Consider the following 19384-nt stretch of genomic DNA (forward strand, 5'->3'; position numbering starts at 1 on the left):
TAAATTGGAGACAGATTATGAGAGTTATGAATTCCAAGGAAAGGAGTATGTTGTTAAATTGGAAGGCTATAAGTAGCTATTGAAGGTTTTGGTTTGTTTTTTAATGTTGTTTTTTAAAAGATGATCTCCACGATATATACTTCAGGAAGGCAGCTTTTGGAAATAAACTGGAGTGGGGATGAGACTGAAGGCTGTAGATCAATTAGAAGCCAGCACAATAGTTCAGGTGAGAGACAGTGAAAGTGGATCTTGGGAAGTAGATGTGGAGGTAAAGAGGAGGAGGCATTCAAATAAAGTCAGATAATTGGAGGATAGGATAATTGGAGATGAAGGTTAGAAGCTCCTATCTCAGTAGGTCAAGAAAGTATTCCCATCTTCTGAGGAATTTATTTCAAAATTAGCCTCCACATCATGTTTTTGTAAAATCTGCACTTGTGTCTCCTATGCCAAGCTGCCAGGGAGGAAAATTACACTAGCAACTATGAGTAGGTTGCTAGAGTGAAATTACGGCTTTTCTGTTTCTGTTTTTTAGTACACATGTGATATCTGGGGCTTGAGCAGCAGCAGCACAAAGGATTCTTCCTAGTCCATAAGAAGAGTTTTTCATATGCCGAGTAATGGTGTACATTAAAAAGGTGGTTTAGTGCAGGCCAACCTGAAAGGGATGGGAGGAGGTGGGAGAGGATGGCCTCTCAGGTATCCAAGTACCCCAGTATCCCTATGCTGGAGGAGCTTCGTGCTGCAGGTATCCCTGTGCTGGAGCCCAGGCTGGACCAACCTGAACACAGGTTCTGGGCTTCTAGAAAGATTCTCAACTGAGTTGAACATGTAGCTTGCTTGCTGAGAGGTTCTTTGCACCCTCTCCCTCTCTTCTTATGGGCTTCTAAGATCTCATTAACCACTTGAGCTTCCCTCTTGCAGCCTCTTCCATCATCCTTTCTCCCTCTTTCCAGAGTTAGGTAATCCCCACTCACTCGGCCCAGCCCTGCACAAGCAGAAAATTCCTGGTAAAGTACAGGCTGGGGAGTCAGCACCATTTCTTTCTGGCTTTTTTTAGGTAGCCAGCTCTCTTCCGCCTCTGGCCTTCTTTTTTTTTTTTTTTCCCGTTCAAGTATGATTTTCTTTGTACCAAAACTATACCAAAAAATAGAAGCAGAAGAGTCCTACTTGAAGCTAAAATAGTTTTCAGTTGGAGGTAGCTTAATGCATATATTTTCACTTAAGCCAAAAATTAGAGCTATTTGACACCCTTGGGAAACTTTTTATAATAGGTACCACAGAATTATTACTTTAAAGGAAGTTTAACCTGAGATCAAACATATTCTTTTAAAGGGTCTCCCTTTATTCTCTCTTGTTCCCTAAAGCTTTCTCACATGTGGTTGTGCTGTGGGCTGGAACAGATATTTTTAAAAGCTTTTAAAGACAACTGGCTTGTAAAAATAAAGCCAGAAAGGCAAAAGTTTCTCCATGCTTTTGTGTGTGTGTGTGTGTGGTGCAAGATCTGGAAAAAAAATCTAAAATCCATAATTATATCTAGGAACCTATAAATATTCACTCATTCATTATTCCTTTTACCATTTTAGGAACCTCATTGTGTTCTACAAACTGTGCCAAATGCTGGGGTTACAAAGAAAAATGAAGAATATTCCTTTAAGAATGTGCTACACAGGACTAAGTATAACATTAAGTGGACAAAGATTGGGAGACATGGGCTTCCCTGGTGGCACAGTGGTTGAGAGTCCGCCTGCTGATGCAGGGGACACGGGTTCGTGCCCCGGTCCGGGAAGATCCCACATGCCGCGGAGCGGCTGGGCCCGTGAGCCATGGCCGCTGAGCCTGCGCGTCCGGAGCCTGTGCTCTGCAACGGAGAGGCCACAGCAGTGAGAGGCCCGCGTACCGCAAAAAAAAAAAAAGACTGGGAGACATCTGTCTTGAGGAGGAGGAGAAATTTACAAAGCTGAAGAAGTTGGTGCCTCAGTGCATTTAGCCTCCATTCTTATCTGGGAAAAGACTGACCTCATTGTTAGTTCCTCAGTTAAGTTGCTTGGGGCCCAAATTCATGTGTGTTGTGTAAATGCCAATTCACCAAGTGTTGGTTTGAGATTTAGGATTGGCAATGGAAGGATCTCAGAGCCTCCAGTTTGCTTTTTGCTGTTGTTGACCATAAGAATGGACTTCCAGAGCTAATAAAATCTATTGTCATTACCCAGTTTTTGTCATGTACAAGGTGTTTAAGCTTAGGCAAGCCACCTATCTTCTTCCCTTAGTTTTGTCATCTACAAAGTGAGAAAACATACCTATCATCCTGCCTTTGATAAAACTGCATAATGTTCATGTAGGTGGTTTGATTATCTGTGTTAATCTTTGAGGTGGAATAAAAAAGAATACTCTTTAAAAAATGCTCACAATTGGGACTTCCCTGGTGGTCCAGTGGCTAAGATTCTGAGCTCCCAATACAGGGGGCCCAGGTTTGATACCAGGTCAGGGAACTAGATTCCACATGCCACAACTAAGAACCCACACGCCGCAACTGAAGATCCCACACTCAGCAATGAAGATCCTGCATGCCGCAACTAAGACCCAGCACAGCCAAATAAATAAATAAATAAATAAATAAATAATGCCCACAATCTAGTGGGAAAGATATACAAGTGAGCAAATAGTTACAATGTGCTGTGTTGAGGACATGAAAAATAGGCCAGAGAAGTATAGTGGAGGGACCATACCTTCCTGTGAAATGCGTGCAAGAGGCTAAATAGGAAAGGTAACATTCAACTTGTGTCTTTTAAAGAGAAGTAGGAGTTTTCCAGGTGGATGAGTAAAGAAAGGTCACTTGAGCAGAGAAAATTGCAGGTACAAAGGCAGGGAGGTGTGAGAGAGTATATCATGGTTGCAGAATTACAGGAATTTATGTTGACTGGGGAGTAATGTTTGTGTTGAAAAGGGTGGCAAATGAGGCTAGATAGGTAGACAAGTTCTAGAGAGTGAAGGACTTGGTATGTTGTATCCAGGAGTTTGGACTTAATACTATAGGCTACTCTAGGGAGCCACTAGCCATATGTTGCTATTTACATTTTAATTAAATTAAAATCCAATTTCTAGGTTGCACTAGTCACATTTCAAGTACTCAATTGCCATAGGTGGTTGGTAGCTACCATACTGGACAGAGCAGATAATAGAACATTTACATATTTGCAGAAAGTTCTGTTGGGCAGCACTGCTACAGGTAGTGTGTGGGGAGCATTAAACGTCCTTGGGCAGGGAAGTGACATGGTCATATTTGTTATATTTGTGATTAGAAATATCACTCTGATGGCAGCATTAAGAATGGCTTGGAGGAGAGGGAGAGAGGGATTTGTCAAATCATTTTAAAAGTGAAGTGATCATAATTTACTATTTGGTTACCTCTTCCTTAGCCCTACTGTCTTAGCTGCCTCCCCTCCAGTATCCCCGCATCATGAAGGCAAAACTATCCAGAATTTAGGCCTAAAGGATTTACTTCAGGCAGGCCTTACAGGTGGCATTCAAATGTTTCATCCCTTTTCTTCTATTTCTCCCAATGGGGAGGTCACAAGGGATTTGTTGAGCCTCAATCTATTTCCTACTCTAGGCTGATGGCCCAAGAGGCTTTTAGAAAATAAAGAGAGGGGAAGCAGCATATCATATGCCTGGGAGAATGGGAAACTGGCTTCTCTGCCACCTATTTGTAGACGGGTACTCAGTACTCATCCCAGGATATAACTCAGAATGTCCCTTACTGCCCACATCTAATCAGGCACCGTTCCTGGTCATTATACCTCCTTAACATCACTTATATTAATTCCTCTCCATCTCTATCAGTGCCTTAATTTAGGCCTTCCTTCTTCTCTCTTATATTACTCCCTTAGGGAGCTTGCAGGTTGATGAGCACCTGAAGATTTGGGGAGAGTGGTATGCTCAGAGAAAGTATGGAAGCTCCTCCTCCTTTCCCCATACTTTGCCCTATGCATCTCTTCCATCTGGGTGTTCATCTATAGTCTTTATCATATCCTTTTATAATAAACTGGGAATCCAGTTTAAAAAATTCCTCCCTTAGTCTTCTGGCTGGACTCGCTAGCTCCATTCTCTCCTCCACTATTCCACTCTTGACTGGTTCCTGACTGGTCAAAGCTTCCCCAACCCTTTGGCCTAGGATTTAATGATGTGACTCTGTTCTTCCTCTCTAGTCTCCTCTGATCTTCCTCTCACCATTTTTTCTCTATGTCTACATTTCAGCCAAACTTGAAGTTCCCCAGACATTCATCACTCCCTCTTTTTCAAAACCACATAGTGAGTAAATGGCTGAAGCAGGATTGGATTCAATACATATTCTCCCATCCTTATGTCTGCTTATGTCTCTACTATGCCACTTGTGAAAGTGCAGACAGAAATGCCATTGTAGAGGTGGGTTAGAGGTAGGAGAAAAAAGAGCTAGAAGAAGAGGAAGATTTCAACCAGTTCACCAGATGCATATTACCATGGTTCAGGCCCTGGAGTAGATACTGGAGATACAAAGACAAGTCTATAGAAGAATGAAGCAAGAAGGTAGGAGCCTTAGTACCTGGAAAGTAGCCTGTGTTGAGGTACGTCTTGGTATCCCCAAGAGAGTTTTAGTTTTTAGAGTCTGGAGACAAAATAAGTCAGAGAAGCTACAAAATAATGGATAGGGAAGGATATCTGATATCTGTATGAAAGTGTCCTTCTGGGAAGTTCAGTAAGCTCATATATCTTCATAACTCATGACATAATCAACAAAGCTTGGCAACAAAAATATAGATTCCAATACATTAATAGATATTGCTAAGGTATCTTTACATCCATGTATGCTGATTTCACCTCCCTTTTGGGTCCTTGATTTCTGACCTTTTAAAGTATTCTAGTGTAAAAGGGAAGCCTTTTACTTCGATACATAGAACTAATTGTCCCCTTCTTTTTACCTCTTCCCTTCAGCTTCCTCCCTCCTCAGAGTGTAGGAACAACACAAAGATGGATTTGTATCTTACCAGATAGCATTTACCTGGACTAGACAAGGAAAAAACTCTCTGGCTTAGCCAACCTGCCCTTTTGGAAACCTGTATTTGCAGTCCTATGGAGCCGAAGGAGCACAGGTGTTGAAATTAGCCAGCTCATCGCTTACAGTGTGCCTTACGTTAACTAGGTAACTTCTTTGTGCCTCTGTTCCTCATCTATGAAATAAGTATAATGATCCCCAGCTTCACAGGGTTATTGGGAGAATAACCTGAAAAGATCTGACCTGACACACTAAGAACTTGAAGTGTTTTGTTTTTTCGATTTAAAAATTCACTTCTGGGACTTCCCTGGTGGCACAGTGGTTAAGAATCCGCCTGCCAATGCAGGGGACACTGGTTTGATCCCTGGTCCGGGAAGACCCCACATACCGCGGAGCAACAAAGCCCGTGCACCACAACTACTGAGCCCACGTGCCACAACTACTGAAGCCCGTGCGCCTAGAGCCCATGCTCCGCAATGAGAAGCCACCACAATGAGAAGTCTGCACACCGCAGCGAAGAGTAGCCCCCGCTCGCCGCAACTAGAGAAAGCCCGCGCACAGCAAGCAATGAAGACCCAACGCAGCCAAAAATAAATAAGTTAATTAATTTTTTAAAAAAATTCACTTCTAAAAATCCCAACAGCTTTTAGATACCCATGCAGACAATAACCTGTGGTGGAGCTATGACTTGTCTGCTATTTCCCCAGGAAGAATGAATTGCCATCTCTGTGCTGCCCCCAATACTTTACACACAATTCTGCTATTTCATCTGCCATACTATGTATTAATTATTTGTTACTTTCTCTTTCCCATGTTTGATTGTGAGTTCCTCAAGGACTGACATCCTGTCTGATTAATTCATTCCAGCATCTGGCACAAGATGTGTAGATCCGACTTCTAACCTCGATGTAAAAGCTGACTGACCCTAAGTGAATTTTCCAACATTCAATTGCCTCATAAAAATTGATAATAACTATTTTAAAAAATTTTTTTATTTTTTTGCATTACGCGGGCCTCTCACTGCTGTGGCCTCTCCCGTTGCGGAGCACAGGCTCCGAACGCGCAGGCTCAGCGGCCATGGCTCACGGGCCCAGCCCCTCCGCGGCATGTGGGATCTTCCCGGACTGGGGCACGAACCCATGTTCCCTGCATTGGCAGGCAGATTCTTAACTTTCCTGCACTAGGAAAGTCCCCAAAATAATGAAAATTTGCCATTTGCAACAACATGGATGGACCTGGAGGGTACTGTGCTTAGTGAAGTAAGTCAGACAGAGAAAGACAAATACTGTATGTAATCACTTATATGTGGAATACAAAAAATAAAACAAACTAATGAATATAACAAAACAGAAACAGACTCACAGATATAGAGAAAAAACTATGGGGAGCGGAAAGGGAGGAGAGACAAAATAGAAGCAGGGGATTAAGAGGTACAAACTACTATGTGTAAAATAAATAAGCTTCAAGGATATATTGTACAGCACATGGAATATAGCCAATGTTTTATAATAACTTTTTTTTTTTTTTTGCGGTATGCGGGTCTCTCACTGTTGTGGCCTCTCTGTTGCGGAGCACAGGCTCTGGACGCGCAGGCTCAGCAGCTATGGCTCACGGGCCTAGCCACTCCGCAGCATGTGGGATCTTCCCGGACCGGGGCACGAACTCGTGTTCCCTGCATCGGCAGGCGGACTCTCAACCACTGCGCCACCAGGGAAGCCCGATAATAACAATTTTTTATTTGAGTGGCCGCTATGTGCAATGCATTATGCTCAGTCCATCATTTAACTGTGAATTTGTCCCTTTAGGTGGTCTCTTAGCAACTCTTCTCCACAGGGGTTAAGGGCTACCTTTGGGGGACGTAGATTTACCTACACAGCCCTTTGTAGCTCCTTGGAATTTCATCATAGGAAGGATTGATAAAGCAATAGGACAAGGTACCTTGGCAGGGTTTCTGACAACAAAGGAAACTCCCTGTTACTGAAGACCTATTCATATTTACCAGTTTTTACACCTTTTTCCTTGCTAAGTACAAAACTAATAACAAAAACAGTAGCAGCAGCAATAATAACAGCAACAATAAAAATAACTGCATATTTGTTATTTCACTTGATGTTGACTTTGTAACCACGCACTCCCTTCATACAGAGTTTATATATATATCTCTGTAACTGGAATTCCTCATTGCTTTATAATTGTTTACAACTTGGCCTCCTTACTAATCTCTATGAGCCACTTAAAAATTGTATATATTTAAAGTGTAAAATATGATGATTTGATATACATATACCTAGTGAAATGATTACTACAGTCAAGCTAGTTAATATACCATTTCCTCACGTAGTTAGCTTTTTGCGTGATGAGAGCACCTGAAATCTACTCTCTTAGCCTATTTCCAGTATTCAGTATGGTGTTATTAACTATAATCATGCAGTACATTAGATCTCTAGATTTATTTATCCTGCATAACTGGACATTTGTACCTTTGACTAACATCTCCTCATCTCTCCCCTTCACCCCCACTGCCCCAACCCCTGGTAACCACCATTCCGTACTCTGCTTCTATGAGTTTGACTATTTTACGTTCCACATAGGTGAGATCGTGGAGTATTTGTCCTTCTGTGCCTGTTTCATTTAGCATCATGTCCTCCACGTTCATCCATGTTGTCACAAATGGTAGGATTTCCTTCTTTTTAAATGCTGTTGTAATATTCCATTATACATATACTGTTTATACTGTTTTTGATAGTGGCTGTATAAATTTACATTCCCACCAGCAGTGTGCAAGGATTCCCTTTTCTCCACATCCTCACCAGCACTTGTTATCTTCTGTCTTTTTGATAATCGCCATTCTAACAGGTGTGAGATGATATTTTGTGGTTATGATTTGCATTTCCCTGATGATTGGTGATGTTGAGCGTCTCTTCATATACCTATTGACCATTTGTATGTCTTCTGAGAAATGTCTGTTTAGATCCTTTGCCAAATTTTAAATCAGGTTGTTTTCTTGCTATCAAGTTGAGTTCCTTATATATTTTAGATATTAACTCCTTATCAGATGAATGATTTGCAAACATTTTCTACCATTCCATAGGTTGTCCCTTCACTCGCTGATTGTTTCCTTTGCTGCACAGAAAAACTTTTAGTTCGATGCAATCCTCTATGAGCCACTTAAGGGCAGGGACCATGTAAATATTCATCTCTGTCTTCCCAAGGTTCAAAGGATTGGCACAAAGTCACGCTAAGTAAATGGTTGATGTGTGTAAAATAAGTAAATGAATGTGTGCTGTGACATTATCTCATGTGAGAAGGGGTATGTCAGAGGGAAAGCACTTTGTATAAATGAGACAGTTTGAAACTCAGCTCTGTCTCGGTCGGTTGGCCCTAGACAAGTCTCTTAACCTCCTGCAATATACTTACATGTAAAATCCAGTGATAATATCTCACTAACAGGCTTGTTATGAGGAGTAAAGTGATGCTCTGAGCATAATGCACTGTACATAGTGGTCACTCAATAAAAAATAGTTATTATCAATTATTATGAGGCAACTGAATGTCAGAAAGGCTCACTTAGGGTCACTCAGCTTTTAAATAGAGGTTAGAAGTCAGATCTCCACGTCCAGTGCTAGACGCTGGAATGAATTAATCAGGCAGAATTTCAGTCCCTGAGGAACTCGCAATCAAACACAGGAAAGAGAAAGTAACAAATAATTAATATATAGTATGGCAGATGAAATAGCAGAATTGTGTGTAAAGTATTGGGGCAACACAGAGATGGCAATTAATTCTGCCCGGAGAATTCGCAGTGATGGTGACACTTGAGCTGTAGTGGGCGATTTCTAGACCCTCTCAGAAGCTGCCGGAACCAAGGTGCTGCGGGAGTTGAGTGAGTCTCGGTCGGATATTGTTACCGGACCGGATCGAGGCCGTTCCGTCAGTGTTTTCGGACGCCCAGCGGTCGCGGCTTCTTGGGCCGATCTTCAGCTGGCACAGTTACAGGCCGCGCAGCAGCAAAGGATGAATGGAGCTCTGGGAAAGGTAACGTAGGTTCCACGCACGCTGGGCGCGGGGGAGGTGGTGAAAAGAGCTGAGCTGCGAGGTGGCCGCGGGGCTTTTACGCTGCTGCAGACATCCGGGTAAGAGACTTGGGAGAGAACAAGGCTCTTCCCAGAAGCACGTGCGGCGCCTTGTCAAAGGGTTGCGCTTAGTCGTCTGCTCCCGGGGCGTTAACCCGCGCGCCACGCCCCACTTCGCGCTACCCTCGCCTCGCATTGGCCGGAGCCCCGCAATGGGAATCACAGCGGAATAGATCCAAATAATATGTACGACCTTGAGCAGGTCATTTTATTTTTGCTTTAGGTCATCAGCTTCCAGATTTTTTTCTAAGAATACCGTTTTGACTCGCTGAACAGATTGGGATGTGAGGCTACTTGGTGACAAGGGAAGGGTAATAATAAAAAAACATTTTTACTTACAAAATCTTAGTTACGTGACTGCAGTAAAACCGTGTGAACCACGTAAAGCATTCCTTGACTTTCCCTTGTTCTCTTAACAGATTTCAGCTGTGCTTTTTCAGTTGTACCATGCTGCTTAGAATAATGACTTTTTTTTTTTTTAGCAATTCATGTTAAAATTTTATTCAAGGCATTAATTTGGAGACTGTACTCCATGATACACAGCATGATCATTGCTGCTCATGGATCTACTGGTCCTAACTTTGGGGCAGCCCCTGAATGTCTCTAGGTTTGTTTCCTTAAGGTCCCAAACCTCACTTCATCCTTAATGAAGTAACTCTCTGTTGTTCACTTTAGCCAAATTGTGAGAATTTAACTAGATCTGGTGAAAAGATAATAGAAAAAAAATCAAAGTTTTAAAATTTAACTGTTAAAGATGGTCAGATTGGTGGCTCCATGCTCCTGCTCTAAGAGCCTTGATTCTGAGGAATGCTGAAAGGAGGGATCATTGTTCAGGGAATACTGTTTTTGGCCATTCTGTACTCCTGAAGAGCCCATGGAAATCTGTCATAGGCTATCACCTAAAGATACAAGGGCATATAGGGCCCATCTGGGTCTGATGCCACTGTTCCCTTCCAGACTCCTTTGTTACTGACTTCACTCTTCCGTTCTGCCCTATTGCTTTGGCCAGGTAGTCTCTTCTTTATTTACCAAATGCTGAATTCCTAATCTTTGTTCTTGTGGAGGTTTCTCACTTGGAATGCCCTCACCTTTTTCACCACCTATCCAAATGCTCCATGGTTCAAGGCCCAGCTCAGGTCTCATCTTTTCCTTAAAAGCTTTCAGACCATTCCAGCCAAAGTGCTTGTTTATTTTTTGAACTCTTAGCTGGTATTATCTTTTGGCATCTAATCATATGCAGTCCTGTGACCATCCTTGTCTCAGCCTGTCTGGAAGTGTTAGTTAATGCTTTACATTTATAAGGAAAACACATGGCATTTGCATCAGACCTGTGTTCTATCTCTTGCTAGCTGTGTGACCTTAGGCAGGTTTTTGACCTCGCTGTGCTTCAGTTTCTTATCTGTAAATGCAGATAATGGTGCCCATCATATGGAATTGTTGTAAAGATTATAGAAGATAATGTAAGAGTATTTTCTAAGTGTGAAGGACTATACAAATAGGAATATTGATATTATTCTATAGTTAATAAACTGCTTTCATTTCCATAATTTTATTTGAGCTTCATGATATGAGATAATCCTGGCAGACACAAGAGATAAGGAGGTGGAAGCTACTGGTGCAGTGTCTGATACATAATAGTTTCTCAAATGCTTTACCAAATGCCTGAATGAACGAATGCCTTGCTTATAGGTCAACAGTCTCTTTTGTGGTAGTGCTGAACTGGAGCCTAGATTTTCTACCCCTCCTAAAACCCCACTGCCTTTCCTCTTCTGAGTATTTTGCATCTCCCTAATTTGATAATAATCTTGGTTTCTCTCATATGTGAAATGAGGAATGAAAACCTTCCTTGACCTTCCCAGTTGTCAGTCCTTCCCTTCTTTGTGACCTGTGCAGCCCATTATACCGATCTCATTTCAGTGTAATAAATAATTTTCACATCTACTTTCCTCATTAGCAAGATTGAAGGTAGGGACTTCCCTGGTGGCCCAGTAGTTAGAATCCGCCTGCCAATCCAGGGGACACGGGTTCGAGCCCTGCTCCAGGAAGATCCCACATGCCGTGGATCAGCTAAGCCCGTGCGCCACAACTACTGAGCCTGCGCTCTAGAGCCTGCGAGCCACAACTACTGAGCCCACATGCCACAACTACTGAAGCCTGTGCTCCTAGAGCCCATCCTTTGCAACAAGAGAAGCCACCACAATGAGAAACCCACGCACCACAACAAAGAATAGCCCCCACTTGCCGCAACTAGAGAAAGCCTGCATGCAGCAACGAAGACCCAATGCAACCAAAAATAAATAAATAAAAATAAAATAAAATAAAAAATTAAAGAAAAAAGAAAGATTGAGGGTAGGCAACTGTATTTTCTTCATGTCTGTATATATGCAGCCTACAGTGTACTTGACCTGATAAATATTGAATGAATAAATGAATGAAAAAATGTTGACATTATGTGGTAAGTACACAGTAGAGCTGGGACTAGAACTTCAAACTCTTAGCTCAGTGCCTGGGACCCTAAGAAATCATCTCAAATTTTAGATGAGTGAGAAGCTCAGCTTTAGTGGAATAAAACTGGGTGGGATCACATACCTCTTTAGGTTAACAGAAGTAGTAAAGCAGCGTTGATCCAATTAACACACTAATGCTGATAGTCATCAGACTTCAGAAAACATATTATTTGATCAAGATGGAAGGATGGTGCCTGTGGAAGTCAACATGCACAGGGAATTGGTAGTGACTCACCTGCTGAGTTACTTTGCAGAGAAAATGGATGGTGTTGGAGTGTCAAGCTCAGGTCTGGATGTCACTCACCCTCAGATTACCATTCTTTTCGGGGATTACCATACCCTTGAACCACAAGGATATGATTAGGGGAGGGGTGGTGATCACAAAAGATATGCTAGCCTTACCAGCCCAGAGGGAGCAACCTTGGGGACTGATCACATAGTAAGATGTTTTCAAATGAAACACTGAAGGCTAACATGGAGCAGAGTTCATATGAACAAATAGCAGTGAGGATTGAAAAAAATGACAAATCAACAGACATGAATTAGGAGGACATAAGAAGATATGAAACAGGAGGGCAGAAATTTCAGAGGGCCTAGCAGGGCAGGGAGTCCAAAAGCCCAGCAAAATGGTCAAGAAGTTGGCTATTTCCTGGTCACTACTAGACTGTAAGTTCTGGAGGACAGGGACATTTCTCTATTTTGTTCATGGTTTTATCTTCAGCACTTGTCACATACTAAAGTACATATTGTTTAATAAATGAGGAAATGAACAATCACCACTGCTCCCAATTTGACCGTTAACAATGTGCCTTGCACTTGCTAAGTCCTTTTCATATAATATCTAATTTAATAGTATCAACAACTCTATGAGTTGTTTTTTTTTATTTATTTAACTTATTTTTTTATACAGCAGGTTCTTACTATATGAGTTGCTTTATAATCTGTTTAGAGATAAGGAAGTGAGGTTTGGAGAGATTTACTAATTTGATCAGCAAATATTTATTGAGCACTTGCTATGTGCCAGAGAGTATGCTAGATGCTGGGATGTAGTAGTTCCTGTCTTCAAGGAGCTTATATTTCCAGCAAAATAGACTAATTAAACATATAACTACCTTTTGCTGTATACCTGAAACTAGCACAATATTGTAAATCAACTATACTTAAATAAAAACAGTATAATTACTTAACTAATTGTGATAAATGCCTCAAAAAAAAAAAAAGATTCTGTGTGCTATATGGTGTGTATAACAGCAGAATTCAAGTAAGTCTGAGCAGTCAAGAAAGTTTTCTTGACGATGTTACACGACTAAGACTTAAAGAATAATAGAATTTAGACTGGGAGAGCATGTGCGAAGGCCCTGAAATGAGAACACGTTTGGAGTTCCAGAGGGCCCAGAGGAAATTGGAAGGGAGAGAAGCAAGGGAGCTTGTATCAAGGGAGAGTGTGAGGAGAAGTATGGGGATGAGAGTTGGGGAGATGGTAGGGGATTGGGCTTACATTTCAGTGACCACAGTTGTTTTGAAACATTTTAGTCCTGGAGGAAGGTAGGGAATTGGGCTTAACAGAGCTCAGCTGTGGCCTAGAAGTGCCATCCAGCAATATGGTGTGAGGCCAGATATTCCTTTCTTCCTCCCTTCCTCTCAATCTCTCTCTCTTTCTTTTTAAAATCGAGATATAATTCACGTACCATGATATTTACCCTTTTAAAGTGGATAATTTAGTGGTTTTTAGTATATTCATAAAGTTGTTCAGCCATCATCACTAATTTCAGAACATTTTCATCACTCTAAAAAGAAACGTTGTACCCATAAGCATTTACTCCTCAATTCCCCCCTCTGCCCACCGCCTGGTAACCACTCATCTACTTTATGTCTCTATGGATTTGTCTGTTCTGGTCATTTCATATAAATGAAATGATATAGTATGTGAGGCCAAGTATTTCTTTTTTTTTTTTTTTCGCGGTACGCGAAAAGGTACGTTGTGGCCTCTCCTGTTGCGGAGCACAGGCTCCGGTCGCGCAGGCTCAGCGGCCATGGCTCACGGGCCCAGCCGCTCTGCGGCATGTGGGATCTTCCCGGACCGCGGCACGAACCCGTATCTCCTGTATCGGCAGGCGGACTCTCAACCTCTGCGCCACCAGGGAAGCCCCAAGTATTTCTTAAGTGACTTGCGAAAGATCATACAGCTAGTAACATGGAGGAGCTGATATTCAAACCCAGGTCTGTGTGAATCTATAACCTGTGTTTCTAACTGCCGTAAAGACTCAGTGCAAAGGCGGGCTTTGATAGTCACCATATTAAACACATTCAGAAGAGAATGGCCAAAGAAAAAATTACAAACAATCAATTTCGTAAGAATTTAGGAAAAGGTCAGCTTGAATACCACTTATTAGCTGTGTGCATCAGACATATTAATTAACATTTCTGAGCTTTGGTTTCCTTACAGTAAAATGGGGGTAGAAATATCTACTTCACAGAATGGTTGTGAGGGTTAATGCAAATGATATTTGGCATAAAGCAGGTTCTCAACAAATGGTAGGATTATTTAGGCTATTATTATTATCATTATTATATGAATTTCACTTCTATTAAATTGGTATTGTTCTTTTGAGAGGTAGTATGGCAGAATGGAAAACATGGGTTTTAGAGTCAGATTTGGTTTGAATTCTTGGCACCTCTTACCAAACCTATAACTTTAGGCAATTTACCTAAGCCTCTGTTTTTTCCTTTATAAATAGAGGCAATTATTTCAATGCCTCTATTAGAGGATTGGTGTAAAGATTGAGCAAAGTGCTTAGTACAAAGGATGTACTCAATAAGTGATAGTAACAATGCTATTTTAAATAATATTTGTTAATATACAAATATATTCTGTTAATATTCATAAGACAGTTGCTTGCCTCATGGGCCTCTTACCCACTTCTGTCACCATCCACCCCAGGGCTCTGGTGTCTGAAGTTACTCACACACCATAGATTTTGCCCCGTGACTTCAGTTCTTAAGTAGCTGTGTAGTCCTTTTCTGGTTCCTGACTCCCGAGCTCATGGGACAAGTATTTTTGTAACCCACTGCAACAGCTCTGTCTTCATTCATTCATTCAGTAGAGTCACTGGCCTTCTCTTCCATTTGGTCCGGAGCTGGAGCTGCTCTTCATTTGCTGACTGCGGGGAGAGAGTATTTGTGGATACAGTCCCAAAATAGATTACTTTTGTCCTGATAAATGATGCCGAACATTGCAGGGGAGAGGAAGCACATTTCTCAGAGCTGAAAGGGAGATTTCACACCACAGTTTGAATGTCTTCCAGACAGTTGTCAACCCTTAAAAAGGTTTGGCTTTTAGATAATTAAATCCATAGCTATTGTGGAGACTGAGAAATCTGAACAATTAAAGTGAGGAAAAATCAGTCTCATCTAGATCTTTCTTCCCATCCAATACCTCTTCTGTATGAAGTGACCCATTTAAGAATACATTCTGTTCACTCTGATTTCTATTCTGTTTGTCGTGGTTGATAGATCTTGCACCTGGAGGGACGTTAGAGTCATCTGTTCTAAGTCCAGAGAGGGGAAAATTACTAGCCAATCACTAGTATGGTGACCAGTGGGGGCAGAGCCAGCCAGAGCTCCTGTGTCCTGGGGCTCCCAGTTGCCTGCTCTGTCTTTTATGCTGGCCAATAAAAGGTTAAGCATATTGTACACATGTTTACAAAGTCTTTTAGTATCTGATTTAATTGTCATTTTTAGGATTGTCTACATACTTTGTCCTTCTTTCTGTTATTCATATCCTTCCCAATCTTCATGACCTCACATTCTCTGGGAGACTTTTCCTAAATTTGATCATTTTCCCCCCTAAATTCCTAAACACTAACACATTCATTTATGGGAGAGAGGGTGTAGAATAGTGGAAAAATTATAGGCTTTGGAGTCAGAGAAACCTAAGATCCTATGCTAGTTCTGATAGTAGCTGTTTGACTTTGGGTAAATTACTTAATCTCAGTTTCCCCAACTGTAAAATGGGATAATAATATTTATCCTGTAATGGAATTATGATTTAGACACATGGTAGGTGCTCAACAAACTAGATGTGGGTGGTAATAAATGGTAGCAATGATTGTCACTCATTCACTTCTTCCTAATCATTTATTTATTTACTAAAACAACAGGAAGATGATATGACTCTTGCCCTTGAGGATCTCTTGGTTTAGCATAGTGGCCTATGGGTGATGTTAAGAGTTTCAGTGAATCTCTTGAAGTAGTATGCAAACTTTTTTCCCCCCTTACTTACTTAATTTATTTGATTCTACATACTACATTTTAATTTTTTGGGGGGGGCCACGCCATGCGGCATGCGGGATCTTAGTTCCCTGACCAGGGATCGAACCCGTGCCCCTTGCATTGGGAGCGTGGGGTCTTAACCACTGGACCACCAGGGAAGTCCCCACCTGCTACATTTAAAAAAATTGAAGTAGAGTTGACTTACAGTGTTTCAGGTGTACAGCAAAGTGATTCAGTTATATATATATGTATATATACACATATTATATATATAGATTCTTTTTCATATTCTTTTCCATTATAGGTTATTATAAGAATATAGTTCCCTGTGCTAAGTATGCAAACTTTTGTATATTCGTGTCTATATTTATTTGTCTGGGGAGAAGGTTCATGATTTGGGGCAGATTATCAGCAATATCTGATCTGTAACACCCCAAAAGCTAAGAACTTCTCCTGGCCATCAACACCTGGATTCCCTGCCAGAGGTGCTTGTTGTTTGTGCCACCTATTTTGACGTAATCATATAATACTGTGGTATTGCTTAGCTGTTTAATACAAATGTGTATTCATATCTTCAGCCATTCAAATTCCTATAAGACAGGGGTTGTGCTTACATTTTTTAAACAGCTTTATTGAGGTATAAGTCATATATCATACAATTTGTCCATTTAAAGTATACAATTCAATGGCTTTTAATATCTATAGAGTTGTGCAACCATCACTACGATCAATTTTAGAACATGTTCATCACCCCAGAAAAAAAACCCATATCCCTGAGTTGTCATCCCCAGCTCCCCAGACCCCCCCAGCCCTAGGCAACCACTAGCCTTTCTTTCTCTATAGATTTTCCTGTTCTGGCTATTTCATATAAATGGAGTCATACAATATTGGCCCTTTGTGACTAGCTTCTTTTATTTAGCATAATGTTTCCAAGTTCATTCATGTTGTTATATTTTGTTTTTACAGTCCCTTTCATATTCATCACAGTAGTTGACACATAATAGGCTTTTTAAAAATTTTATTTTTATTTCTTAAAACTTTATTTTTGGCGTCGTTGGGTCTTCGTTGCTGCGCGTGGGCTTTCTCTAGTTGCGGCGAGTGGGGGCTACTCTTTGTTGCAGTGCGCGTGCTTCTCGTTGTGGTGACTTCTCTTGTTGTGGAGCACAGGCTCTAAGCACATGGGCTCAGTAGTTGCAGCGCATGGGCTCTAGAGCACGCGGGCTTCAGTAGTTGTGGTGTGCGGGCTTAGTGGTTGTAGCTCGCAGACTGTAGAGCGCAGGCTCGGTAGTTGTGGTGCACGGGCTTAGTTGCTCCGCGGCATGTGGGATCTTCCTGGACCTGGGATCGAACCCGTGTCCTGTGCATTGGCAGGCGGATTCTTAACCACTGCACCACCAGGGAAGCCCAGGCTTTTTTTTCTTAATTTAAAAAAATATTTATTTATTTATTTACTTATTTTGGCTGCGCCGGGTCTTAGTTGCAGCATGCGGGCTCTTAGTTGTGGCATGCAGGCTTCTTAGTTGTGGCATGCAGCCTTCCTAGTTGTGTTATGTGGACTCTTAGTTGCGCCATGCGAACTCTTAGATGCGGCATGCATGCAGGATCTAGTTCCCGAGCCAGGGATCGACCCAGGCCCCCTGCACTGGGAGCGCAGAGTCCTACCCACTGGACCACCAGGGAAGTCCCCATGATAGGCTTTAAAAAAATAAAATTTAGAACAGTTTTAGAATTACAGAAAAGTTGCAAAGATAGTACAAAGAGTTCCCATATACTTCATATCCAGTTTTCCCTGTTATTATCTTACATTAGTATGGTACATTTTTCATAATTAATGAACTGATATTGACATATTATTATTAAGTCCATACTTTATTCATATTTCTTTCATTTTTTAAAATCCAGTGTCCTTTTTCTGGTCTAGGTAGGATCCCATCCAGTATATTATATTTAGTCATCATGTCTGCTTAGGCTCCTCTTGTCTATGACAGTTTCTCAGACTTTCCTTTGTTTCTGAAGGCTTTTACACATAATAGGCTTTTAAGACATAAATGTTGAAGGAACTGAAATTGTTCCTCATAGTGGACAGGATTTTCTCTTTGTGTTATGGGACCCTAAGGGCATTTATTATTTATTATCTAGTTACTTTATAAAAAGAACTCCTCTATGTTAAGCACTCTCTTAGTAAACCTATAGCAGTGATCTTTTGAGTGGGTGCCAGCAGGGCAGAGTGAGATTAAAATAACTGGGTTGTTGGGGGTAAGATTGAAGAGTGGGGGAAGCTGCCACTGAAACTGCCTCCTCTCATTATTATTGTTTTGTTCATGTTGCTATATTATTATTATTATTATTATTATTAAGAGAGTGTGGTGTAATAGAGGCATAGTCTTTGGAGTAAAACAGTCCTCTTAGCCACTTATTAGCTATAATTTCTTGGAATATAAATTCTATGGGCCTCAGTTGCCTCACCTGTAAAATTGCCTTGCAGTGTTTTGAGAATTAGGGAAGAGCTCAGAAAGTCCCTTGCATGGCAACTGTGCTTGACACATACATAATAGTTGTTGATTGATATTAGAAAATATAAATTAGGGACTTCCCTGTTGTCCAGTGGTAAAGAATCCACCTTCCAATGTAGGGGACGCAGGTTCGATCCCTTGTCGGGGAACTAAGATCCCATGTGCTGTGGGGCAACTAAGCCCACGCGCCACAACTACTGAGCTCATGTGCCACAAACTACAGAGCCCATGCACCCTGGAGCCTGTGTGCCACAACTAGAGAGAGAAAACCTGCATGCCACAACTAGAGAGAAGTCCGCATGCTGCAATGAAAGATCCCACATGCTGTAACTAAGACTTGATGCAGCCAAGAAAATGAATAAATAAATAAGTATTTAAAAAAAGTAAAAAAAATCAAATTAGAAAGGGGAAATAGGGTGAAAAAAAAGCAATCCAAGTAGTGCAGGGGGGTTGGGCTTCTGTTTTTTGAGCATTTTCTCTAGTGGGTAGAATAGGAAAGAAGATGGCCTTGGTTTGCCTGCATGTTTGGTATTAACTGTAGGGCAGTTTCTTTGCTAGACAAGAGACTTTGGTTCCATTTTGTTTTGAGTACTGTGGGTTTCTAGCCTCTTTGTGAAGAGGTACTTGGAGATCTGTGAATGCTTACAATTGTTCTAACATGGCTATTTTGCTGTAGGCGCTGTGTCTGAGGAATGACACCATTTTTAAGCAAGCCTTTTCCCTCTTGAGGTAAGGATATTAATAACAGTAAAAATATAGTTAATATTTGCATTCCACTAGATGGTTCACACAGCATTCTTCTTTCATCATCTCCACTTACATGTTTACTAAGCATCTCAAGCATTAACTCCCCTGCAAACTTACTCCTTCCCCATTCTCAGTAAATGACAACTCCATTCATCTAGTTGCTCAGGACAAAATCCTTGGAAT

General features: G+C 41.3%; 1 protein-coding gene across 1 annotated transcript in view; it reads left to right on the forward strand.

Moving 5' to 3' along the window:
* MRPL48 (mitochondrial ribosomal protein L48) overlaps positions 1-19384 on the forward strand; it is a 72221-nt gene that overhangs the window by 4377 nt on the left and 48460 nt on the right. Inside the window, exons 2-3 of the mRNA XM_022593778.3 lie at positions 8870-9064; positions 19131-19183. Of these exons, the coding sequence (XP_022449486.2) occupies positions 8870-9064; positions 19131-19183 (248 nt within the window). The remainder of the gene's footprint in view (positions 1-8869; positions 9065-19130; positions 19184-19384) is intronic.

This window comes from Delphinapterus leucas, chromosome 7 (genome assembly GCF_059928025.1).
Source record: "Delphinapterus leucas isolate spDelLeu-1000000601 "Yukka" chromosome 7, BTC_Dleu_Yukka2, whole genome shotgun sequence".
Lineage (NCBI taxonomy): Eukaryota > Metazoa > Chordata > Mammalia > Artiodactyla > Monodontidae > Delphinapterus > Delphinapterus leucas.